Source organism: Adelges cooleyi, unplaced genomic scaffold, assembly GCF_023614345.1.
Source record: "Adelges cooleyi isolate 19-005CV unplaced genomic scaffold, UGA_ACOO_1.1 ACOO_flye_CR_arks_rails_tigmint_CR_PRNA_167, whole genome shotgun sequence".
NCBI lineage: Eukaryota > Metazoa > Arthropoda > Insecta > Hemiptera > Adelgidae > Adelges > Adelges cooleyi.
The window spans coordinates 3,320,388-3,348,110 of record NW_026095824.1 but is presented as its reverse complement, the minus strand read 5'-3'; the positions used below and the strand labels follow the sequence as shown (position 1 = coordinate 3,348,110).

General features: G+C 36.5%; 1 protein-coding gene across 2 annotated transcripts; it reads left to right on the top strand.

The window, feature by feature from the left end:
* LOC126832971 (uncharacterized) lies at positions 1 to 27,723 on the top strand. 2 transcript variants are annotated; one of them, XM_050564049.1, is made up of 25 exons: positions 1 to 467; positions 560 to 709; positions 12,691 to 12,821; positions 15,703 to 15,829; positions 17,673 to 17,951; positions 18,561 to 19,012; positions 19,095 to 19,200; positions 19,270 to 19,392; positions 20,043 to 20,263; positions 20,338 to 20,623; positions 20,702 to 20,850; positions 20,920 to 21,160; positions 21,225 to 21,548; positions 21,632 to 21,803; positions 21,959 to 22,054; positions 22,124 to 23,082; positions 23,516 to 23,664; positions 23,735 to 23,873; positions 23,953 to 24,266; positions 24,328 to 24,932; positions 25,013 to 25,410; positions 25,479 to 25,718; positions 25,785 to 25,952; positions 26,017 to 26,287; positions 26,352 to 27,722. In XM_050564049.1, exons 2-25 carry the CDS (start codon positions 581 to 583, stop codon positions 26,498 to 26,500), a joined length of 6,228 nt encoding a protein of 2,075 aa, XP_050420006.1. In that variant the 5' UTR covers positions 1 to 467; positions 560 to 580; the 3' UTR covers positions 26,501 to 27,722. The 2 variants fall into 2 exon arrangements, with proteins under 2 accessions (XP_050420006.1, XP_050420007.1); XM_050564050.1 differs by lacking the exons at positions 1 to 467; positions 560 to 709; positions 12,691 to 12,821 and adding exons at positions 15,940 to 16,051; positions 16,153 to 16,248; positions 16,340 to 16,368 and having other exon boundaries at positions 15,706 to 15,829; positions 26,352 to 27,723.

Genomic DNA, 27,723 nt, shown 5'->3' with positions numbered 1-27,723 from the left:
ATTGGCACTCGCAACACCGGTCGGTTTAGTCTTGTGCACACGTTCGTCGCGGCCAGTGTCCTCCAACTACCGTGTACAACCGCAAAACACACGCGCGCACAGCGAACACACATAACGTCGTCCCACGCCGACGGTCCATCTGTCGCCGCAAAACAGGCCGCCCCGTTCCGTTTCCGTTTTTTTGTTATTTTCTCCGTTACCGATCGAAAAACAAACACGTCCAACCCAAGGTGTAACCCAAATAAAATAATAATAATCCAACACCACGATACTATAATAAACGACCAACATCGACTCGGTCCGGATAACGTACGCGTGTGATTTGTTTCTAGTGCGAGCGAGTTCTATTTTAATCTTCATTCTCATTTTACTTTCCTTACTATTTTCTTGAAAACAAAAATATAAAATAATTGTCATCGTTCCAGTTCTGATCGAGTCGGACTTGCCGTCGACGGCCCACCGCCGCGGTACGTGCTCCATCCAATATTACAATAATTTTTATATTCTTTGATATTAATCATTGTCTTATCAATAATAACCGCGTCCGTCGTTTTTGCAGCGCCTTAACACCGCCGCCGCCATGGATCTGACCGATCCGCTGGATCCCTGGATGGGACCGCCCAAAGACGGTCTGTACGACCCCCAATTGGAAAAGGAAGCTTGCGGCGTGGGCTTCATAGTGGCCATTGACGGCAAACGTTCCAACAAGGTACGTAAACACAGTATAATATACGAATGGGTGGGACGAGAAACAATTAAGGGCAAACCGGGAGGCCTACCTAGTACCCACTATAGGGGTCCAGCCGGTCAGTGAACCGCAATCCACACACCCCGTGCTCCTCCTACGCCTTTGCCGGTTTAAGGGGGGGAAAAAATGCCGTTTGATCCCCGTGCAACTTGATTCGTCTGGGTCCGCGCCCTTCGCCGTTTGCGCCGTCAGCTGTTGGCCGTCCCAACCCCTCTGCCCTCACCCCGCCCGCGCGGTAATCGATAATTGGCCTATGACGTCACGGCTACACCAAGGGCCTTCGGGCCGACCTTGAAACGCCGACCAATCAGCGACGGCCACGTGACGACCGACTCCTCCCACCGCTCAAACGGTTCTGGCCGCCAATTTAATTATTACAAACGATTGGACCCTTACCGTCCAATAATAGCTGTGCTGTCGATTTTTCGACCAATCGTAGTAAGTCTTTTTTGATAGCTCGTCAAAAAAAAAAAAACCAATATAAAATTACGAGCTGTCAAATTCGTGTCAAACTTCCATCTGGAAAAGCTTAAAATAGAAAATTGCGGGCGACACGTGTTAACGACGGTGTGTTAAACACAGATAGACAAACACAGAAACAAAAACAAACAATGACATAACACGAGCAAAATATATAATATATATATATTGATTTTCGTTCAAAACCGTTTATTACATATTATTACGGTTATTAAACTTAACGCACTGCAAATGAAATGGCTAATATAGATTTAAACGGGTTCATCGCCAATCGTTTGACCCCGACCTCCTAACGTGGTGTCGGCCTACAGCGGTAGCTAATTAATTTCGAATGTGTTAAAATTGAATATAAAATAAATAAACGAAAAGCGCGTATGCCCGCGTTAAATACAATATTGTGTTTAATAATATTAACACTGTTGTACAGAGTGATCGATTTAAAGTGGAACACATAATTTTTTTTATTTTATGTTGTCTGGTCAATGACCAGTTTTGGATAATTACTTTGAAAGTTATTAACGATTAAAACATTCAGGACGGCAAGAAGAATGGACTGTAGTGTTAATATTAATCTAAAAAGTTAATTAAATATGTAGGTACACGTTTCAAAACTGTTACAGGAGCTCTAGGAAAATAATAAAAAAGATAAAACTTTGACTTTTGTCTATAATATTGTAAAATTACGTGAACTTAAGTGTCTACAAAAATGAGAAAATGAGTGTCTTACGTTAAATTGATCACTCTGTATTGAACTGCTGTATATGATAATGCTTGAAACTTGGTTCTTTATTTTTTATCAAGAAATACAAAAAAACCTAATTGATAAATTATTATAGTGACGGCGTTAACGATTGTGAAACTTTAATCGCGTGGTTAAGAGAAATATCATAAAACATACTAACAATTAAATGTTGCTCGCTTTTTTTTTCTCTAAAATAATAAGAAAGGTATATTTCAATGTCACGTGAAAACGCACATTGTACCTATACCGTTGCTTGGCCAATTACTTTTGTAAATCTTTAATAATATGACAATTCGGGTGATTGAAATATAAGACGTTGAATGAGCTTAGTGGCAAATTGACCGGCTGTGTAATGTGTGTGATAACCGATAACGAACACTACCGGTAACGACTATAGGCGGTAATAAATTATATAATTGATGGACACCCAAAGTCGACCACTGACTTGTTAAATTATAAATAACTTGAACGGTGTACACAAACCAAAGTGGGAAAAAAAACGCTTCGGTAGCAGCTACAGAAATAAAAATACACAATTACAATGTCAAAAAGCAATTTGTCGAATTTTGCCTTTTGGCCAAGTAGTATAAATCTGACGTCAAACGTTGTGTAAAGATTGTAAATATTTTGTTTAAATAAACTTTGGTAGGTAAAAAATGGTAACCGAAGCAACGGCTACAGCCCAAGAGAGGGTAATAATTTTTTATTTATGTGCTTTTTTTTCCCATTTCAATTCTGTTTAAAGTAATAAAATAAAATCGATAAGTAAATAGACACGTCCAAGTCCTTGGGCACAGCAGTTCCGGGTCGCTTGCTCGGTGAAAAATCAATGGTCTGCAAAAAAAAAACGCGTTTGTCTCACATTTTTTTAAAATTATATATATAAAATACTTGCCATGCACATAAAAAAAAAAAAAACAAGCGTTTTGGTCGTTTCTATATTTTGTGTATTGCCTGAGCGCGAATTGCTGATTAATTAAATGCCGTTTTAGCTGTGACAGTAACCGATGTCAACCTGTCAATGTTGAGATACGTTTCGGTTTGTGTTTTAAACAATTAAAAATGATTTGCACGTATAGTGATCAATGCTAACCACCTCACGGCTGATCCTCTGAAAATGGCTTTCCCTGAAAATAATTCAATTATAATAAGATATTAAATTCCGCTGTCGTACAACAGCTGTATTTTTTTTTTTTTTTTTATTAAAATTAGTTTTAAAAAAATCTTAATTACACAAAACCGCAGAAACACACGTTAGCCGTTCGATCAATGTATACAATAGAAGTAAAAAAAAATAATAATAAAAAACTATTATCTATACAGTAACAAGTAGGTACAATGTGTGTTCATTGTTCTGTGCGGGCTGCAAAAAAAAAATACTACCCGCTGAGTTGGCACGAGACATTTTTGTGTCTTATCGATTAACGTGATAAGAAAAAAATACCAGTCTAGCATAGCTTCTAGTTTCAATTAAAATACAATATACCTAATATCAACTACAATATTTATACAGCTCAATCGTTGATTAAACATAATACATATATATATATATATAGGTCCAATAAATACATGCGGATTTTTTTTGAAAATTACACCTTAAGTCTGTTAAGATGAAAAGAATATTCTCAAATTTTTTTTGGATTTTTTTTCCTACCATTTTGGCTGCGGTCGTAAAAAGTATATTTAGTTATTTTTCTTGGCACTTCTTTTTTATCTTTTTTTTTTTTTACAATATCCTTAGCCATAAAAAAAAACAGTGATTTAAAACCGGTTACTTGCGCATAAAATAATCTAGGCTTTTTGGAAAGAATATTGATTAAAAGTCATTCAAATCTAGTTTGGAATCTAAAAAGTGTTTTTTTTTCGCGTTGTACAAAATTTGAGAATTTCCTTAATATTTTTTCGAAAAGCCGAAGAAATGTTGACATGAAATGTGTAAATTCCAAATTGGGATTTCCATGAAAACAAAAAAAAAGGTAAAAATTAAAAGTCCAAAAAACGACCACAGTTTTCAAAATAGTTAAAATAATAATTATGTGTAAAAATAAGATAATTTTTAAGGCCCATCCTAATACATATTTTTTCAACCAATCGGTTCATTCCATTTGGGTTTCTTAGTGTACACACTTTAAAAAAAAAAAGATATTGTAATATGATATTTTACAATATCACAGTTGTATAGTTGATGTACATAAAACATGGAAAATGTGATTGGAATTTAATGTCTGAATGTGTACAATATATTTTCATGTAATGTGAGTTTTGGCTGGACTTCATCCAATACAGTCGTCACGTTAACATATTATTACAATAGCTTTATTCATTTGGTATGGTTTTCAACTGTTTCCACACTGTTACTATCATACTAACAGAGTATATTATGTAAAACCAAAGGAATAGACTAGTAAAAAAAAACCGGCAAGTACAAACCAAAAAACGGCTGTCTGACACTTTATTATACTAATCTCAGAAACTTGTGGACTCGAGGAGTCCGTCTGAGAAAACAGATATTGCAGTATTGAACTCGACGACTCGGTTCGTCTATTTCGGTGTCGGTCGCTATTTGTGTGTGCCATTTTTTGGCCCAGTTTCAAAGTACTATTATTATTAAGATTGTCCGAGTTTTGGACCGAGCACAGTGTCAGTCACCGCCTCCTTAAACAAGTCTCGGCATAAGATTTACCTTACTAGGTGCCAATCATTGTTTTCTTTCACGACGACAACAATGTGTGTGTATTTTGTCTTAACAACAAAACAGAAGTGTACAGCAAGGTCGTTTACAATACATACATAATAATATTTATTGTGAAAGACCGGCGTTGGTTTTCATTTTCTTTTCTTTTTTTTTTTTGCACGTGGGTAATATTTTTTTGCTTTATTTTTTAATAAGAAAAAGTGAAAGTGTCGTATACTTGATTCGGATAATCCCTTTGACGACCGAATGGACCTACTTTGTTTTCTGGTTCTTAGATCTGGACAATTGTTCTATAACAACAATAATTATATTCAGTACATCAAATACCTAAATTATTTGATTCGTTACATTGATATTGTTTCATAAGTTGACCACGAAAGGTCCACAAATCCATATATTGATATTTGTTTTAAAATGGGTAACCAACAAATATTCATCCAAATAACTGACCAGGTGAATGTTGCCAATAAACCGATTAAAGCCAAATATTAAAAAACATTTGGCCACGACATAAAATTAAAACTATACTACCGCGCCGATAGTGTAGTAACCGACTTGGGGGAAGTCTGACTTTTTAGAGTCACAATTAGTAACACCCAGCGCGGTCGGGTTGGCAATGCGGCCGGATGCGCCACTATTTCCCTCGGCCAAAAAGCATTGAACTTACGCCCACGATATTGCGCAACGTTGTGTAACCGAACCGATAAAACTTTAGCAGTAAATTATAAACCGTGCCGTAGTGCTGAGCTTCGAAACACATTCACAATGTTTCAGTGAACTAATGAAGTTTTATCTATTAAACTTACACTGTCTGTACACTTGACGGTTAAGCTTGCAAGATAATATGATCTGCGTTAATGTATCCTAAACAGCTATAACATAGTAACTAGTCGTGTTTTTACTTGCTTGGCATATACACTTACTGCCATTTGAGAACAACGCGATTAATCATACAATTGACAACGTTAATAATTTCTGCTAAGTCAATTTACCTCGGCCAAGTTAAACAACGATTAACCGCTTATATCTGGACAAATACAAAAATGTCCACCGTTTTGTTGGTTTAACGACGTCGGATGAAATATTTATACTTGTGAAATGGCTGGTGCAACAATATAGGTATGCACGGCCATAAATAACTCCCTAAGTCTAAATAACCGTATTGTCAAGTATTGCTTTTAGGAACTTTGTCTTTCTTCGTTTTGGCAACAACATAATATAGTACAATATTGTATACTTAACGTGTCTGTCTCTCTCTGGCACGCTTTGTCCACTGCTCTCAGGGTACTTATGGTGTTGTTCACTTTGCCACATCATTAAATTAAGAAAGTTTTAGCAGTATCAGCATAGCATAATATATTGAACATCTATACAGCTAATGCAACCTGAAACAATCAGGGTTGTAACAACCTTGGTTGCAAAAACTATGCACACTTATGTTGTAGGTATAATGCACGGTAAAAAATATGTACCTATCGCCGTTTTCGACAAAAAAAAAAAAATCCAGTATTATTAAGTATAATGCCGTTTTGAAAAAACCGAGAGATCATATTATATGTACCCACCTATAGGGAGCGGAACTGTGAGGTGTTGATAATAACTGTTTAATCTCCTGTCATCCATCTTTCAATATTATCCGGCACATCCGACGGCAAGGTAATCCGACACGTTTCCTTTGCAAAATACACGGAAAACGTTTTTGAATTTCTACAAAGTAAACCTACTTGCGGCCAATAGTATTAGTGTCATAATATCTTTGAACGTTAAGTCGCACCAAGCCTCCGAGCACATATTTTATAAGTCTGAATTATAGACAGCAGCTAGTTAAAGTTCACTATCGATTTGAAGTATATATTTTTTTAATATTAAAATATTTCAACATCTATATTGGTTTCGCGATGAACGTTCAAACTTGAATTTCATCGAAAACATACTTCATTACTTATGCTAAGAACTCGCCAAGTAAGCGGTCGACTATGAAAATTCCTATAATTTTTATACCGATTTAATTAGCACCGCTTAAATACTTGAACGGCATATTTTCTTACTGAAATAAGTGAACAGCGTTCGGTAAATTTAATTATATTTATGATTTACAAATTCCAAACTGAAATAAGCATTCTTGTAGGGCGTTAGAGTATATTTTATTTCTGGTAAAAATATATAAGGAATTAAAAAATACCCTGAAGCGAATCACTTAAAGATCAACAAAATTCTTCTCATTATTCCATAACTGATCATTCCAAGTATACTTAATTATATTTTTTCTGTACATTATCTTATTGTCAGCCGAACAACATTCACAACGTTTCCTTATTATTTACCGGTGTGGTAAATGTCAAATTGTCTATCTAAATATAGATACACACCTATGGGCGGAAGACGTCACGGTATGTCAAGTGTTACCTAGCTGTTTTGGTGTACTAAATATTCATTTTAAGATTGGTTTGGACTAGCTAAAAACGACGAATAAAACATATTATTTATGTATTGTTTTTCTGCCTATTAAAATAGACGAGGGGTTTTTTTTTTTTTTTGGCAAACAAAAGTACCTTTCTTTTGAAATGTTAATATTATTTGGTTCCAACTCGGTGTTGGTAAATGTTGGTAATTATCATAATGAGAGATGCTATCCAAAAAAACAGTTTGTCTATTAATGTGGCGTTCATTTTAGACTATTCTGACATATTTTTTTATTGTTGCAATTAAAACATAATATGATTCAAAACAAGACACGGTTTAATATATATAGAAATAAATCAGTTTTTTTCCCCCCAGTCGTTGTATTTTAATATAATTCATGTTTACAGTGCAGTTGTTTGCAAAACGGTTCTGAACGCGCAAGGTCAATATTGTTTTCTCGCTTTTTTTTTTCCAACCGAAAAACTACTTAGGAAAGCAAATAACTATTGTTATTGTTAAAAGTTACCCGTCCCGAGGCCTCTCTTTCGGTATAATAATATTATAGCTAAAAACGTTTTCTCTTCGCTTTATTTTGTTTTTTTGCAACAGTAGTGTGCGTGGGATGGCGTGGCGGCAATATTAACAGAACTTGTGTGTGGATCGATGAGAGCCGACGGCTGCAGTTGACTTGTGTGCTATGCCACCAAAATGAGTTTAGTCCTCGCCCATCCAAAAACGTTGCCAACTGCTCTGCGCCCCAACTGTTTTACCCTTGGCATATACGTGACCCACTAAACACACAGCCACCCCTCGAAAACACTTCCCAGACCGTTGAAAATATTAATAATAGTATTGTACTCGTTTGAAAAGAACAATTTACAACCTAAAAGGCAAGCGGTACACAGATTTTACAAAAAAAAAAAAACTAATTTATAATGTAATAGATGACACAATATCAAACGTGCAACATGAAAAATGATATGATCATAATATTTACTGAACAATAAAATAATTTACAAAAATAGAATCTTGGCTAGACAACCAATCTTTAACCAGATTAGTTAATTAGAGAAAAGCCTATTGAGAGAGGAGTGTGCATACTAAATCTTAACAATATGTCATTTCTAAACAATTTTGGGTCGTTAAACTGGAAACTATTTATTTTAAAAAATCTAAATGCCTTATTTTTTTTTTTTTCATGTAAGAAACATGTTCTTTAAACGACCGGTCACTTGACAAAAATTATAACACCCATACTTCTTTATTGTGTCCAGCTATTATAATAGTACTTGACGTGTACCGTCACAAATCTAGTGGCTCGCTCTCAGTGCAAAGAGATCCTCGATAAACGTCTTGAATATATTATCATGAAAGAATAAAGACAGCGGTTGTCGATCCAGACGACAAAGATTAGCCCCATTTTGTGAGTTCAATTTGTGGACGGCCAAACCGAAAACGGACGTCTCGATTTCACAACGAGAAGCCAGAAAACTTCTGATAAAAAAAAAACCCAATTATGTCAACGAATCCGTTGAGGGGGTCGACAATTATTCCCTAGGGATGCGTTTTCCTATTCCCCGTCGCTTTATTTAATGGTCGATTCCACTTTTGAAAATAATACTGCCATCTACAGTGGAGTGCAGTGCCACATTAAACTTGTTTTTTTTTTTTAAACGAGTGACTCCAATAAATATGTTTAAGTGGGGCGCAATTGTTTGTACCGTTCAATTTAAAGCCAACATTAATTATTATCATGCTTCCTTAGGCGCAATTTCAATGGAAAAAAATTCAGAGTGCTTAAGCTCTGCATTTTCTATGTATTTAAATTAACGAGGAAGGTAACATTTAACACTTTAGTTTATTAGCATTTGTATATTTTATTACAAAAAAAAAAAAAAAAAAAAAATGTATACAATATTACAATTTACAGGTATTTTTATATCACAAGAGTTATACGTTATGTTTGTTCAGCAAATGTGTCATATCTTTTTTTCTATTTATAATATTGGAAAATCTGTAAGTCTGTGATGTCTCATTGTAACCCCAAGTCGAATATTTATTTTGAGAGTGATAGCTACACGAAGTTGATAAATAATACTATGAATACTGAGTACTGTTATCAACTCGGCAAAAAGCTTTTGGTTTTTCGTTATATTAAACATTTTTATAAGCACAGGTTTTAGTACATACACAGGAAAAATATTAGAGGGGGCTTGTTTGAAAATTGGAGGTGCTAATACGCCCTAAGTCCTCCCCTGTGCATACTTCATTACTAAATTATTAATTTTTTTTTTTATAAAAAGGGGTTGTTACAATAGCCATTAGTTGAGAAGTCTCAAAATAATTTTGGTTATGCAAAGTTTTTGGGGGGAAAAAATACTTATCGGCTTGATTAATAGACCACACTTGTGAGTTTATTAATCGCTGCTATAAATGACAATAGCTTATTACGAAATACATAAATAATAAAATGTCAAAAACATGGTGTTTATATTTTAAATGATCTTTTTGCTTGATCTTATAACGGCAATTTGTTGTATAATTAATACATTTGAGCAGTTCGCTTTCAGTATTTAAAATCGAAAGAGATGTCAGCTGTTTTTCAATTTCCAATCACTTAAGATGACCTTAAATAATATTTTTCCAGTTCATCTGTGCTTTTTGGATGATTAACCTTTAATTCCGTGTCCTTCTATAATATTTATGTGAGATAAATTATCAATTAATATTGGCAGTATATACTTACACGGGTTAACGTTTGAAATATCAATCGGTATAATATTATGTATTTACTTACATTGCCAGAATTTTTACAAGTATAACAATTATTATATTTCCCCTACTATTTTGGTTTCCAAAAAATTGCACCCCCTTAAACGAGGCTCTGGCTTGGCCATAACTGTCCACCAGAGGAGTACCTATACACACATATTTTTTTATTATTATTATATTATCGCTTTCGATTTCAAGGTAGTATTTTTGTTCTGTAAACATAAACGGTTAATTACGGTTAATTAGTGTTATTTACCGTTGCAGGAATTCCTACGGTTGTGTTCGTGTACTTTGTACAGGACGGCCACGCTTCCGAATAACAATTATTACATTATCGTCTGCCGTTTGTAGGTATAATAATATATAATATATTTTGCATTATGTTTTGTCTAAATATACGTCCACGATGACCTTTGACACGACACCGGCTGCCAATCTGGTCAAACCTGGTTTTGTATAGACGGTTTTTTTTCCATACTACACATTAATTGTGGCTCAGTTATCAGCAGCTCTGTCTGTTCATAATATTATAATTATTTACCCCGATGGCGCAACACCGAGTGGTGTTATCTGCTCTCATCAGTGTCGATGCGTTTAACCGATTAAAATAATAATAATACAATATTATGGTCGCCGAGATAACGAAGGTCGAGTGCTATCGTTTTGTTACTATGATGACTAGAAAAAAAAATTGAAATAATTGTCACACAAAACTGATAAACGGGTAATTATCATCAGACAACAGCTCAACCTTGACCGCTGCCGCCTAGAAATCTTTGAACAAGCGAAAGGGTTTTGTCCGATAATTACTTATATTTTACATAATTACATATAATATTGAAGAGTATAGTAAAAAAACTGATGTCACTGACTTTAAATAACAGCGTGGGCCCTATTCAACAAAGTCCAAATTCGTTGAGTTAAGTATTGTGTCACACACTAAAATTGAACCAAATTTAAATTACAAAAAAAACTTACAATATAAAACATTATCTGAAATTTCATCTGATAAATTTATTAGGCACTTGGCCCACGCTTTTCTTTTTAGTCAATAATTAAAGATGTTTAACGTTATTTAAAATTGTAGTTAATTTTCGGGTGTTTTCCAAAATAATTTACATTTTTGAAAAAAAATATGCTTCAATTGATTGGTTGATTATTGTTCTTGCAGAAAACAATTTTTTTTTACTTTTTAGTTCACTTTTTACTATTTTTTTTTAGAAAAGCATGTTTTTAAAAAAGTATGCAGCTAAAAAGTTCATTTCTATTTAAAGTATATTTTTTAAATAGTTGAAAAAAATCAACTGAAAACGTATACAATTTCAACATGTATATTGGTTTTGCGATATTAACGTTCAAACTTGAATTTATTCGAAAACGTACTTCATTACTTATGCTAAGTGCTTGCAAAGTAAGCAGTCGACGATGAAATTCCTAATTGTCTGATTTAATTAGCACCGCGCTTAAATACTTAACCGACAACATTTCTTACTGCATTAAGTGAATAATATTTCCGTCTCGACTCCTTAAGCAGTCGAATTAGGTAAGTTCAATTATATACAACTGAAATACTCAAGGTATATTAAGAACAAGAAGTATACTAAAGAATTACTAGAACCTAACCTCTTGACAAGACAATGATGTTATCTTCTCGCTGTGATAACATAATATGCTAAACAGAGTCGTTGAAAGACTGCAAAGTGCCCGCTAATAAGATTTTTAATTAATCCGGTTTTAATTAAAATATATCATTGAAAAAAAAAAGAATAATCAAATTTAAATTAATTAAAAACGATTATGGACAACACAGATAATTTTTTGCTGGGACTATTGCAATACTACAGCACGGTTTCAATTCCCTAATAATTGTAAGCCAACGTTTAAACCCATCTTTTTATCAACTTTCTCTCTCTCTCAGTTGGTCTGATCAAAGTCCTTGCACATTTAAAAAGAAAGAAAAAATGTCTTAAACTAACCAGTCGATATAACTCGTGTATTTATTTTAGACGTTTTAACCTTAATTTCTTAACAAGGGACATTTTAAAAATAATTATTGCCAACACTTGTTCGTTTTACTACTTACTTACCGAATATACAAAAAAAAAAAACAAAGCTAATTGGAAACGTTTAATTTTTAAGATGTATACAAATTATAAATTAGAATTTCAAAAATTTTAAACTTGGATTTTGGCGCAACACATTTGTGTTAAGGTGGTTGCATCCGCTCTGTTTTTAAGGAGTATTTGTAATACTTAAGAAAAAAAGAGGTTTTAATAAATTTCGTTTTAATTTAAATCATTTTCGCTATGAGTTAAAGCCATTCTCGGTTTCTATTAGACCAAAAAGCCAGACAAAATGTCCACTACATAAGACGTTCTTATCTTAATTATTCTATAATAATGAGACTCGAATTCATTGGCTGCTTTACTCTGTTATGTGTTGGAAGCCGATGCTCATTTAAAAATGTCAGTTTCTTCTAACTAGATAAATTTAATTTGCAAGTTTTTCAACATTAAAACCCAATTTTTATACAAAAAAAAAAAGAAAAACATCAAAAATCTGTTTCTCACATAACCTAAATAAAGTTGCCAAAGAACTCGTTTATCTTCACAGAACTGTAATCGGACCATCCTAAGTAGTCGAAAACGTGTCTGGCTTTTTGGTGTCTAAAAGATTGAGGGAAAAGTAACAAAACGAAAACCGTCCAAGAACGGAGGTCAATGTTGGTCGTTGGCTGTAGCTAAAAACCCGCGTCACCAACAGCTGTATTTTTAGGCCAAGACACACAGAACGGTGTACACTTAACGGTTACATTTTTTTATTATTATTTTTTTTTTTTTATGCTTTCAGATCGTTCGAGATGCTCAAAAATTGGCAATGCGGATGAACCACCGTGGCGCATGCTCGTGCGATAACGATTCCGGAGACGGCGCTGGTGTGCTCACTGCCATACCGCATTCTTTCTACGCCCACAAGCTAAGGTTTGCCACTACCACTTGCTTGTTCAATTATATCGCATTTAATCAATCACACGAAAAACCTAACGAGGGTGGTTATGTATACTCTGCCCGTGTCGCTTTGTTACAAATTGTGAAACTTTCTACGATCCGTTGCCCCTATAGTTTGAGAAGCTTTGGTTTTTGGTCTGTATTTTGAACCAAGAAAAAGTCACCACAGAGTAATACTAGCTTTTATACTTCTCCTTAGACCTTGTTTACACTCCTCAATAAAATATGTTACCCCCAAAAAATTACGCTTGTCGTAATGGCGACACAAAAAACTTTACTACTATGCAGACAGTGCCGGTGTTTTTTTTTTCAATATTAATATTATCACCAAGTATAAAAATATACACTCAATACATAATATACTTAACAGCAATCTACAACAGCTGACACACGTTCATCGGTTCACTACTCATTAACTGCATTAGGTACGCCACGAGTGAGTATGACATAATGTTTACTTGTCGAAACCGCATTTCGTTCTTATCTGTCTATACTCGACCATAAGTGTTGACAACTTGGAAGTGTGCTAAAGTCTGTCGTTTGTAAATCGCTTGAAACGATTTCTAGCTAAAAGAATTAATGCATGAAAGAGCAAACTGTATTTGAAACTTATTATATACATATATTTACATGAAAACGTCTTAGGCAATGGTGTTTACCTTTGAATGTAAATACTTCACACATTATATTACCTTAGTGGACTTTTAACGTATACTAAATATTTTTTGTGTAGTGTACTCTTTTTTTGAATACCTATAGGTAACATAACCTATCTATTACAATTTATAAATATTGCTGTAAACATATTTTACTGTTCGGTAAAGTAACGTTAAGACAGGCTTGTGACTTTTAAATCTGAATTCTGAAAAATGTAATTAAAAAACATTACAATTGCTTATTATACTTAAAATATGTAACAAAAGATCTTGATATATTTTCTTAATGTCGTGATTTGAAAACGGTCGAGACGTAACCCTCCGTATTTAATCTACTTAATTTTTTTTTTTAAATTGTCATTGAACGTTTCCCTAAGGGCCTATTCAAACAATCCCCTTTTCCGCTGAATGGGTTTTGAACTGATTCCTTTGAACGAACACAATGGAAGTGTAGGTGTAATTACACTTGACTTCAGAAAAGATATATCGCACTAAAATTCCAACAACAATGGCTTCAAAAACAAGTACTGCGTTCCGTTGAAGTTTTGCCATAAATTTCGTTTTGTATGACATACTGTAAAAATATATATATAATAGCATTATATGCATTAATATTACTATGGGTAAGCATTTTAAATATCAAAAGCTGTTGTTTTTAATCAAATAGATTAATTTCCATTAGTCCCGACTAAATTAATTAACTGATAAATAAATAATAGTTTATAGCAACAAATAATTGTAATTTATTTATTTTTAAACTCAATAACAATACTCAAAGCTAATATTGAATTATGCGCTGTGGCAGATGGATAAATCAAATTTGTAGGGTACATAATTATATTATGTTCATCTTTATGTCAATGTAATATATTTTATTTTGTAAGTATAATTTTGATATTTAATAATAATTTAAATTTCGAATGAAGTACAAATATTTTATCTGTTACCAGAACGTTTTTGCAGTCATTATTTTATAAATTCTTAAGTGTATACTGAAATACACTTCAACAAACGCGTGTAGCATTTCACAAGAGCTTACTTAATACCGCTGAAAAACTACTCGACTCTTTATCATTAATTGTTGGTTTTTTTTTTCCACTGTAATAGATTACAATTACTTAACGACGCTCAAGTCTCGACCGTGTTGTAACTACAATTATTTGAAAAATCATAGTGTCTTAAAAATTACACCTCTACACTTGTATTTATCTTCTTCTTTTTTCTATCCTAATTACAACGTGATTAGTTCTAAAACCTACTCCACGTTGAATGCCATCAAAGTAGATCGATTTTGGCACAGCCCTCCTTTGTTTCCGGCCCATAGCTATAGGTCAAACTTAATGATAATTTATTGCCTTCTATTATCTTAGCACGTTTTCTGGGTCTGTTCCTAACGCAGCTAGTTCGCTGTAGCGAATCTTAACAATTATGCCAAAACTAGTTAGCAGGTACCTGAACGTTTTTTTATACAAGTTTCGATACGGAGCTGAGAGTGTATTATTATTTTTTATTTGTCCTTGGATATTTATTTGTGTAGCAACTCTAAATACTTTATTGGGCCAAAAATTCAATAAATTCACTCCTTCAAAGTCGAAAAAAACACCCAAAAAATTTACATCTTTTCCAACTTTAAATTACACGGCGCTCTTAAACTTTTTTAAAAATAGTCTAATTAGTTCAAAATTTGTATGGAATATTCTTTAAACACAATGCTACCGACAAACGTTGACAAACCAAACAAATAACATAAACCCTATGTTTCTATCCCTTAGAAACTTTTTCTTTATTTTATTGTGAACAGTTATTGTTTTGTCCATGATAGGTTAGGTTTGGTTAAGTTAGGTGAGGTTAGGTGAGGTTAGGTGAGGTTAGGTGAGGTTAGGTGAGGTTAAGTTAGGTTAGGTGAGGTGAGGTTAGGTTAGGTGAGGTTAAGTTAGGTTAGGTTTTCTACGATTTATCAAATACATGACGGAGTTATCATCATTTCATCTCCTCCTAACCTAGCATTTTCAATGGAAAAGTATCACGGAAAAGTAACGTAGCCATTTTACTTTCCATGAAACCGGTACACAAAATGGCTGCCTCCCATTGTTTTCAACCTGAATACGCGGTCCATATAATATAACACTTGGCTGTTCAATGGCTGTATTTGGGGTTTTTTTTTTTTAACTGATTTGGATTGTTTCTTTTTTTTTCAGGGAGGAACAAAGCGTGGATTTGCCGGCCGAGGGGACATACGCGACCGGCATGTTTTACCTGGACAAAGCGCACCACGCCGAGAGCGAGGAGATGTTCGCGGCCATCGCGGCCGAATGCAAAATCAAAGTGAGTCGACCCGGTATTGCAATCATAATATAAATATTATTATAAACCGTGAGGTCCAAAGTAAAATCTCAACAAAAAAAAAAAACATCCAACGTCCGACGTTTTTTTAGCACCGTTTAAAAGGGCAAACGCTTGGGTAACACCACATGGCCACAGACTGTGACAGTGCGCGATTGTTACACACACAATTATCCGTGTCTGTGAACCCAAACACACACAAAGGTTTGCAGAAAAACGATGACAGTATATCGGTGCGAATACTGTCGTCTCGGTTATTTGTTGTGCGAGAAAATGTGAGCTAGGTTTGATGTTGTTTATTGCAGAACGGCCCCGATCAATAAAATACATACACAAAACTGACGGAAACCGTATAGAGCCGATTCGATCGATAGACAACCACCTCACGCTATCGTCGTACGGTAAATTTATCTGTGTCTATTTTTTTAAATTTTATAATTATTATTATTATTTTTTTTTTTAACATCACCATTTTTTTTTTTTTAATAATAGGTTCTATCATTATAATAACGCCATATATAGTACGTTCGAGTTGATAATTACTATATTATTATCGTTACACTATGATAAGGTTAAATCGCTTATGAATACAAGACAATTTAATATATAATAAAATTGTCTACTTTGGCATGCGTTGCAACCCCAATTTATTTGAATAACGATTGTTTGATGTCAAAAACCGATGTACACCATCAACACTAGAAACCTATCATCAGAACCTAAATACTACTCGCATCCGTTATGCCACTTGATTGTTATCCTGTATTTTTTAAGTCTAAAACGTATGGCACTTTATAACATTGTTCAATCTCCAGTGTACACACTGTGACACTCAGTAGTACTGTTAAACTAAAACTTCCTACTTTATTTTAACTATTGAGCACATAGTTTGCTTTTTAACGTTTAACTTCAATCCGAAACTAGTATGGAATAAATAATCCTCAAAGCTCTTTTGCCAAAAAAAAATGTTTTATTCAAAAATTAGGTACTATATATTACAGATTTAGATAATAGGCAAAGAATAATGTTAAACAATAAGACATAATCGTTATCAAGTTATGAGGATATTTAAAAAATGTATTGGTTTCAACGATGTACCTCTTATATTTAAAAAAAAACATAAAAACTTGTTTGCCTTACAGCAATAGATTAGTAAAAAACAATTTTTTAACTATTAAAGGTAAAAATATACATTTAGTGAGCCAAAAAAAACAAAGATTTTTCTGTAATAAGTGCAAGGTGACACTCGTCACTCTTTTAAAATCAGATATTTCATTCTGGTGGCGTTTAACAAACATGTTAATTTGCCAACCATTATTATTTATAATTAACATAAGCGATTGGACATAATTAAAAAACATCAGTTATTACTAATATCATAGCCGGATTAGAGTATAATATCTCCTATATTAATAAAATAAGCTATCATAGTTATGTGAAATAGTTGAAAATTAAATTGTTTCGTTCCCCGTGCACTATACTTATGATATTAAACCGTGTATTAACTGGCAGGTTATACATTTACAACGCACTGATATTTATTTGCATGTTCCCAATCCCGACGACCTGTCATTAATCGTGTATTCCTCGACTATAATGTATAACGTTCCGTTTAGACTTTTTCAGCAATGTATATAATAATAATAATCATAACTTTTCGTATAATAAGTAATACATATTTTAAACACAAAAACACCTGTAAAAGCTACGCCAAACTTATATACAATCTCCTCCACGAATGTCCTAGTGCGGCGGCGGTGGCCGTCCACCTAAGGCTGTCACTCTTGCCGATGGGTTTTCTAACGGTGGACGGTGATTTTTCCAGGTGTTTTGCTGGCGAACAGTACCTGTACGCAATAACCAAATTGGAGAGGTCGCCAGAAATAGCGAGCCGTTCATCCGACAACCGTTTGTCGTGGACGCGGCCGAGACGTTCAACGAGGACGACTTCAAGCGCCGGGTTTTCGCACTCCGCAAACGTTCCACCCACGTCATACCCAAGCCCGGCAGGAGGTTTTACATATGTTCCCTGTCGCACACCATCATCGTTTACAAGGGACAATTCACGTCCGACCAGCTGTGGGCCTACTACGCCGACCTACAGGTAAAGTGCGGCAATCCAAAATGTTTGGCCGAGATATCTATCTTTAACAATCTCGGCATTTACCATACGGTAATCTGTACTGAGACGTAGATCACTGTCTTGGTCTTTGATTGAACCGACTCTTCATTGATTAACACGATTGTCATTCAATGCGTACATGTTTCTTAAAATCTGGTTCATAGGATTTCAGGATCTGGTTCATAGGAGAAGTGCACCCTATGTGTCACTGCCCAATTAATTGTAAATGGTCTAATCATGATGTGATATTGTGCTAACACCTTAAGCTTGGTGCATTTCTGTGAGTGACTATAAACATCGTGCACAGGACACAACCCAAGTTATTCTTTCTATGAGAAAGCATTGAAAAATGTAAAAAAATGATGATAAAACCATTCGCTTTACAACAGCTGTAGCGAATTCTTAAAAGAGATCACCATTAGAATAAGAGAACTTGTGGAGTTGTCCACTCGGTCGCGCTGTTTTTGGCCGTTTGCACGATATCTATAGCCTTTGCACAAATTGTCAATCTATACAGACTTGCGGGGGAATTCCCACCACACCCGTGTATTATTCTACACCTATGGCTAATACCTTGTATGATTCGAGCAGAGTCCGGCGTACGAAACGTACCTGGCGTTGGTGCACACGAGATTCTCGACGAACACGTTCCCCAGCTGGGAGAGGGCGCATCCGCTGAGAGTTTTGGCGCACAACGGGGAGATCAACACCGTCCGCGGTAACGTCAACTTCATGACCGCCCGCGAAGGCGTCATGGAGAGCAAGCATTTTGACGACATCACCAAGCTCTATCCGGTGGTCGAACCCAACTTGTCCGACTCCGGGTCGGCCGATTGCGTGCTGGAATTCCTGATCAACGCCGGCGAGTGTTCGCTTCCCGAAGCCGTCATGACCATGGTGCCGGAGGCTTGGCAAAACGACCAGACTATGCCGTCGGAGAAACGGGATTTCTACAACTGGGCCGCTTGCGCAATGGAGCCGTGGGACGGCCCGGCGCTGTTGACGTTCACCGACGGACGATATGTCGGTGCTCTGCTAGACAGGTAAGACAAGGACTAACCTAACCTAACCTAACCTAACCCAACCACACCCAACCTCACCTAACCTAACCGTGCTATTCCTCAGAAACGGATTGAGGCCTTCGCGTTTCTACGTGCTCAAAGATAACATCATGGTTATGGCATCCGAAGTGGGAGTCTACGACACTGACCCAGCTAACGTGGCGCTAAAGGTAACTGTGATAAATACCCCTAAGTACATTCCGTGTCCGTGTCTAATGATAAAATGTGATACGCCGCAGAGCCGTCTGAAGCCCGGCCGTATGTTGTTGGTGGACACCAAAGAAAAACGGATCATACAAGACGTTCAGTTGAAGTTGGACATAGCGAGGAGCCGACCCCATTCCGACTGGCTTAGAGAACAGGTATTTTGTTTAGTCAAGTTTTATATTAACATTTTACTCACGTAAAGTATTATCTGGTAAACTAAACTTTAAACATTTTGTTTTCTATCCGATGCCGCGATTTATCTTCTGGACTGAATTAATAGAGGGTGAGTCATAATGTGTTTTATGGTTTGAAAACAAGCTTCTACCGCTTACCCCACATTTGTAGATTATCCCCGTGATACGCCTAGCAACTTAGCATTTATAGTTTTCTAAGACCTTCCGCCAACTGTATATATAGCTGAACCGTGATGATTGTTTGAAGAAACTCATTTTTATAAAGTGAAAAACAAGAAAAATATACTAATTTTAGCACGAAAATTCTTGTATATGCTTGACAAACGTTTAAGTTGATTTGTTCTTTAAGCTTTCATGAAGTGATTGCTGAGTTATCGATAATATCTAGATGCCGGTGATAAAAAAAAAAAGGTCGCGAAGAAATAGTGAACAAATTTGGAAATGCCAGTTTTTCAACGAACTAATTCGGATATTACCGAAAACTCAGTTATTTAACTTTAGTTTTTAATAATTTGTACATAATATTATATTTGTTGAGATTGATTTTTTTGTATGCTTGTATTTTTTTTTCTTCATTATTGAGTTAATAACTATTATTACACGACTTGTAGATTACAATTGAAGATCTAAGAGAAGAAGCGGTGACCAAAGGGTTTGGTCTAGTACGGGCGAAATCGATCGAGTTCGTCAGCGGTGAACGCAAGAAAGTGATCAGGGACAATATTCCAGAACAGGAAATGACTCGCGTATGGGGAGGAGACAGACGTCTGTTGCTATTCAGTTACTCAATAGAAACCATCAACATGCTTATTGTTCCCATGATCAGAACAAAGTGCGTAATCGTGAAATCGAAACATTTAAATAATTATCGCTTTGATCTATAATAACCAACATATCTATTTACAGAAAAGAAGCTTTGGGATCAATGGGCAACGACGCTCCTTTGGCTTGCCTTTCGCTGTTTCAACCGCTTATATATTCTTACTTCAAACAATTATTCGCCCAAGTCACAAATCCACCCATCGATCCGTTCCGAGAGAAAATTGTGATGTCTTTGATGTGCCCAATCGGACCCGAAGCCAATATTCTTATACCGAGTGCGAAACAATGTCACAGACTATTCTTGCCCAATCCAATTTTGTCGTTGTACGATTTAGAAGTCTTGCGAAACAATCAACATCGTGGTTGGAAGGTATATTTCTGGAATTTCATCAAGTTGTGTTCGCTATAATAATTGTTGTATTCATAATTAATATTTATACATTTTTAGACAAAAGTCATTGACGTTACGTTCAGCAAGAGAGAAGGTCCGTCTGGTTTTCTGAAATCATTAGATCGCATATGCGAGGAAGCAGCCAACGCCTCGAAAGCCGGTTATCAACTTATCATACTGTCGGATCGAAATGCTTCGGCTGAAAGGTAATAAATGGAATTTCTCATTTTTTTTTACAAATATACAAGTTTGCAACGCGGTATGTCTATTTTCAGAATACCAGTAAGCATGTTGTTGGCATTGGGAGCCACGCATCACCACCTAATTGAAAAACGTCTACGTATGAAAGTGGGTCTGATAGTCGAAACTGGCGAAGCCAGAGAAGTTCACCAGATGTGCGTATTGCTGGGATACGGAGCCGACGGAATTTGTCCATACTTGGTGTTTGAAATGGCAAAAACCCTACGTGCCGAAGGAGTTCTGGATGCATCGTACACCGATAAAATATTATTCGAGGTTAGTGTGCAATGTAAAAGTAACGTCCTACGAATTGAAAATGGTTTTTTTCCCTCCCCCTTAGAACTATTGCGAAGCAATGGAACGTGGTATTTCAAAAGTAATGGCGAAAATGGGAATCTCAACACTGCAGTCTTATAAAGGAGCTCAAATTTTTGAAGCGGTCGGTTTGGCCGATGAAGTAATTCACAAGTGTTTCAAGGGCACTCAGTCACGTATCGGTGGTATTAATTTCGAGCTGTTGGCTCAAGAAGCGTACGAACGTCATTTCCTCTCTTATTCCGACCGCAATACTGACATGTTGGTGTTGATGAACCCCGGATACTTCCATTGGCGCAGCGGAGGAGAAAAACACATAAACGACCCTCTTAGCATTGCAAACTTACAAGTAATTAGCCTATTGCAGTAATAATGCAATGCAGTATGTTTGTAGTGAACCGAAAAAGTATTGTTATTTTTCTTTTAACTTAGGATGCGGCAGCTAGTAAGAGCATGAATTCTTATGAAAAATTCGTTGAATCTACAATGGAAAGTGTCAGGTCTTGTACACTGAGGGGTCAGCTGGAATTAATTCCAACTACCAAATCAATTGACATTTCCGAAGTCGAGCCGGCTGCCAATATCGTCAAGAGATTCGCGACAGGTAAACAGTTTTTATAAATGTCCAATTATTAATAAATTTTCGACCACCAGATAAAGCCGTTGCACTACTGTTATTGACTTTTGCAATTGACAGAATCTAATGTTCATGTTGAATTTGTTTTTAACCGTGTGTATGGTTTTTGTTGAAACGTTTAGGTGCGATGAGTTTTGGTTCAATTTCTCTGGAAGCACACACGTCACTTGCAATTGCTATGAACAGAATCGGAGGAAAATCTAACACTGGAGAAGGAGGTATTCTATATTATAATCAATGTTGGGTAATTTTTTAGTACTACTAACAATTACCATTGTTGTAAACAGGTGAAAACGCTGACCGCTATTTGAATCAAGACGCAGAAAACAACAAACGTTCGGCGATCAAACAAGTGGCTTCCGGTCGATTCGGTGTGACCAGCTCTTATTTGGCTCATGCCGACGATTTGCAAATCAAAATGGCACAAGGCGCCAAACCCGGCGAGGGAGGTGAACTACCGGGCTACAAAGTCACCAAGGATATTGCTATGACTAGACATTCGGTGCCCGGAGTAGGATTGATATCGCCTCCACCACATCACGATATTTACTCGATCGAAGATCTCGCGGAACTCATCTATGATCTAAAATGTGCCAATCCGTCGGGCAGGATCTCTGTAAAATTGGTTTCCGAAGTTGGGGTCGGAGTGGTCGCGTCCGGCGTGGCCAAAGGCAAGGCCGAACACATAGTCATATCCGGTCATGACGGCGGCACTGGAGCTAGTTCCTGGACCGGTATAAAAAACGCCGGTTTGCCGTGGGAACTCGGTGTAGCCGAAACACATCAAGTGCTGGTGTTGAACAATTTAAGGTCCAGAGTGGTGGTCCAAGCGGACGGTCAGATAAGAACGGGTTTCGACGTGATCGTAGCCGCTTTGCTGGGCGCTGACGAAATCGGCTTGAGCACTGCACCTTTAATTGTGCTCGGATGCACCATGATGCGGAAATGTCACCTGAACACTTGTCCCGTGGGCATTGCCACACAAGACCCGGTGTTGAGAAAGAAGTTCGCCGGTAAGCCGGAACACGTGGTCAACTATTTGTTCATGTTGGCCGAAGACGTTCGCAAACACATGGCTACGCTTGGCATAACCAAATATCAGGATCTCATTGGTCGCACTGATCTGCTTAAAATGACCGACGCCAACAACAACCCTAAGGCTAAATTCTTAAACTTAACTCCAGTACTTCGCAACGCTTTACACATGAGACCCGGTGTCAACATAGTCGGAGGATCGGAAACACAAGTAACGATGAGATAATACAGGGTGTATTATTATTTGTACAGGGTGTATAAAAAAGAAGCAAGTTTGAGTAGTTGTCAAGTTTCGAATGACTGCCACTAGATGTCTCTGACACTAGATGTTTCATAGTCGTAACTGAATTACCCTTCGTGAACTCTATCACTTCTCTTGTGAGGACGCCATCTTAACAAACTGAACAATGAAGGCTGGCGACAAAAACGGCAGGTCAACAATAGTGCCAGTCATTCGAAACTTCACAACTCCCTCTTTCATTCAAGCCCTACCAGAGCGCTGTAGGTCCAATACTTCACAACCTACAGCCGTTTGAAACCTCACCATTCTTTTTGCTACACCCTGTATTTTATAATTAAACATTTTTACTGCTTGTAGTTTAAGCTAGTTCAAAATAAATAAATACAAATTTAATTTCTCGTAGGATTTCCAATTGGAAAAACGCATGGACAACATAGTCATTACTGCTGCTCAACCTGTAATCGACGGCGAACAAAAGAACGTCGAAATAGAACTTACTATCAACAACGAATGCCGTGCTTTCGCGTCCACCTTGAGTTACCACATTTCAATGTAATTTACTATAACTAAAATTATATGATTTCCCAAAGAAATATAATTTTTTTTTTTGATTTTCCTATAGGAAATACGGAGATGACGGTTTACCGGAGCATAGCATAAATATAAAATTAAAGGGATCGGCAGGTCAGAGTTTTTGCGCATTTTTGGCCAAAGGAGTTCACGTCACTTTGGAAGGCGACGCCAATGATTATGTTGGAAAAGTAAGACAATAAACTCTATGATAATAAGTTAAACTGTGAATTATGTTAACACATGGACCTTTATATATAATTTTTTTAGGGTCTTTCTGGCGGTGAAATTGTTATATTCCCTCCGAAATCGTCTACATTCCAATCCGAGCTTAATGTGATTGTTGGCAATGTTTGTTTGTACGGTGCCACTAGTGGAAAAGCCTTCTTCAGGGGTATTGCTGCCGAAAGATTCTCTGTGAGAAATTCCGGAGTTGTTGCTGTAGTCGAAGGCGTTGGTGATCACGGCTGCGAGTACATGACAGGTGGCTGTGCAGTAATTTTGGGTCTCACAGGACGTAATTTCGCTGCCGGTATGTCCGGTGGTATTGCTTACGTTCTCGATGTCGATGGAACGTTCAAAAGGTACTGTTCGAATTGAAATTAAATGCATTATTATTTATTTACAAACAATTTTTTTTTTTAGCAAATGTAATACAGAAATGGTGGAACTACTTCCTTTGGACCGTCCAGAAGACCTGGACTACGTGAAATCTCTTTTGGAAGAGTTTGTGAGAAAAACCGAATCGGTCATTGCCTCGAAGCTGTTAGAATCGTGGCCTCAATCGGCAGCAAAATTCAAAAAAGTCTTCCCGTATGAGTATCAAAGAGCTTTGAAACAACTAGCCGAAGAAACTAAGGAAACGAAAATCTCGCACGTCTCAGAGCCCGTTCACAACGAACCCGGTGTCCGTGACATCGAAGAATCCATTAACGATCATGCGATGGAAAAGAAGAGGCTGGATAAGATTCTGGACAAAACTAAAGGATTCGTGAAATATCCGCGTGAAACGATGATGTATAGACCGGCCGAGAAGAGAATGAACGATTGGGATGAAATCTACAATACCCAACACGTGAGGAAAGGCCTCAGAGTCCAGGCTGCCCGGTGTATGGAATGCGGCGTTCCATTCTGCCAGTCCTCGCACGGATGTCCTTTGGGAAATATCATACCGAAATGGAACGATTTGATTTTCCATAACAACTGGCAAGAAGCTCTCAATCAGCTTTTGCAGACCAACAACTTCCCTGGTAAGATAACAGGAGAATAATATCATTGTTTGCATTACTCTATAAAATATGATAACACTACTCGAATGTATTTTTTTTAGAATTCACCGGACGTGTTTGTCCAGCTCCTTGTGAAGGTGCATGCGTTTTGGGCATTAGTGAGCCGCCTGTCACCATAAAGAATATCGAGTGTGCAATTATCGATCACGCCTTCGAGCAGGGCTGGATTAAACCAGAACCGCCTACGAATCGTTCTGGGAAATCTGTAGCCGTAGTAGGATCCGGACCGTCTGGATTGGCTGCCGCTCATCAACTAAACAAGGCTGGACATTTGGTAAAAGTATTTGAAAGAAACGATCGCGTTGGTGGCTTGCTCCAGTACGGAATTCCGACCATGAAACTGTCAAAAGAAGTCGTCCAAAGACGTGTCAAGCTGCTGGAAGAAGAAGGAATAGTGTTCCACACGAACGTTTCCGTCGGGAAAGATTATCTAGCCAAGGTACTTGGCTAAATAATAATATAGAATATAGATAAGAATATTATGATAATTATATGAATCGATTCCAGGAACTTTTGGATCAGTTCGATGCTGTAGTTTTGTGCACAGGAGCTACTTGGCCCCGAGACTTACCCATACCCGGTCGACATTTGGAAGGCATTTATTTCGCAATGAACTTCTTGGAATCCTCACAAAAGAAACAACTCGGTGGTCCGACAGAGTTACCTTTACTCGCCAGGGATAAAGACATAATCGTTATTGGAGGCGGAGACACTGGATGCGATTGCATTGCCACGTCGTTGAGACAGGTCAGTGTTACCTAAATATGTTCTTTCGAGTGCAATATTCATTTTCTACGTGTGTGATTTTTCTAGAGAGCAAAATCGATTACGTCGTTTGAAATCCTTCCCGAACCGCCTAAGTCCAGAGGCCGCGATAACCCTTGGCCGCAATTCCCGAGGGTGTTCAAAGTGGACTACGGGCACGAGGAAGTCAAGATCAAATTCGGCAAAGACCCCAGGCAGTTCTGCATCATGAGCAAGGTATTTGCGCGTTTAAAGCAATACTCGGGATTGGTGGTGTGGACTATAATTTCGTGTTGCACAGGAATTCGTTGACGACGGCAAAGGTCATGTCAGTGGTATCAAAACGGTCAAGGTGAACTGGACCAAAGACGAAGCTGGCAGGTGGAAAATGGACGAAGTGCCGGATTCCGAAGTGATTTTCAAATGTGATATGGTTCTGTTGGCGATGGGCTTCCTCGGACCAGAGCGTACGATCGTCAACGAACTGTCTTTGGCGCTTGATCCTAGATCCAATTTCCAGACGCCAGCCGGCCGTTACGCCACGTCCGTCCCTAAAGTGTTTGCAGCCGGAGGTTAGCAATTGTTAAAATGTTCAAATTCCAATCATTGATAGTGTTGCTGTTTACTTTCTTTCAGATTGTCGCCGCGGTCAGTCTTTGGTCGTTTGGGCGATATCCGAAGGCCGTCAAGTGGCCAGAGAGGTCGATGCATTCCTGATGAACACATCCGTATTGCCCGGAATCGGCGGTGTCATATCTATTCAGGGGGTGCCGTCAAAAGCTTAACTAGATGTGATGATTCGATGTCTTGTGTCAACCAGCAGCCCTACCCCGGCCAGTATGGAATTGGCACAAGGCAACTCGTTTGGAACAGACGGATAATGTTTAGCTCGTTTACTCAAAATAAACCAACCTTTGTGAATCCTTTGGAAGTGCGCAGTTACTTTTTTTCATTCATTATTATAATTATTATTGTATTTGTAACCAAAAATAGGTCACAAACCGTCGTTGTTATTAATGTTTTTATTATTTTTTTTTTTCGTTTGTTTGTTTGTATCGGTCGTTTAGCCGGCGTGAGGTTTTCTCAAAACTCTTTCAATTGCTGTAATATTTCACAAACATAATATTGTGCATAGCCAGTGCAGTCCAACATTATGATTTTCCTAAACAACCTAGTACATCTCTTATTAGTTACCAATATTATATCAATTCGGTTGGATTGTTGGATTTTAGAATATTCGGTTCTCTTTCTTAAAATAAAAAACAAATACAATATTTACTAGAATAGGTACGTTGCTTTTCTTAGAGCAACGAGTTTTGATTTAACTTTTGGATAAATTCCGACAAAATAGTGAGATGAGAAGAGGATCAGTCGACAATTTCATAAAATTCGCAGTATTATTGTTTTATTATGTTTGTTTTACTCATATTAATATTGTTAGTGGACATTCGAGTCGCGTGTAATTTTATTATTATATTTTTATCCAAATATATCTATACCCAAATTTTATCTAATTAAGCTTACACCAGATGGCCAGATCCCTTTTAGTGTAATTCTAATTATTGCATATTGCATATCCTATAAACATTACTATTACCTCCCACATACTGAACGAAAATATGTTAAAAATAAAAAATACTATCACTATATCTACCTACATATTATAGAGTTAACTAATATAATTATAATATATTATTATTATTATTGTTTCGCCTACACACTATATACCTATTACATTAAACGAATGTAATTTATTTTAGTACATAAAAAAAATATTTATAATATTATTATAGAAGTTGTTCGAGTGAATTCGGTGGTGCGCAATTTGATTTTTTTAAATATAAAATTATACATTAAACAATAATTAAATATTATTATCAACAAGCTGCTATCGCTATAAAACTTATGATAATGTTATATGTGAAAAAATCGAAATTGCTATTTGAAACATTGTGCCCTTAAAGACAATAATAAACTTATATATTGAACTATTATAATATAGTTAGAG

Bases quoted from the DNA above. Each gene is read 5' to 3' on its own strand.
- LOC126832971 (XM_050564049.1), top strand. From the start codon at position 581: ATGGATCTGACCGATCCGCTGGATCCCTGGATGGGACCGCCCAAAGAC. The intron at 24,267-24,327 runs GTACTGTTCGAA...TTTTTTTTTTAG, and splicing joins GTCGATGGAACGTTCAAAAG to CAAATGTAATACAGAAATGG. The intron at 26,288-26,351 runs GTTAGCAATTGT...ACTTTCTTTCAG, and splicing joins TAAAGTGTTTGCAGCCGGAG to ATTGTCGCCGCGGTCAGTCT.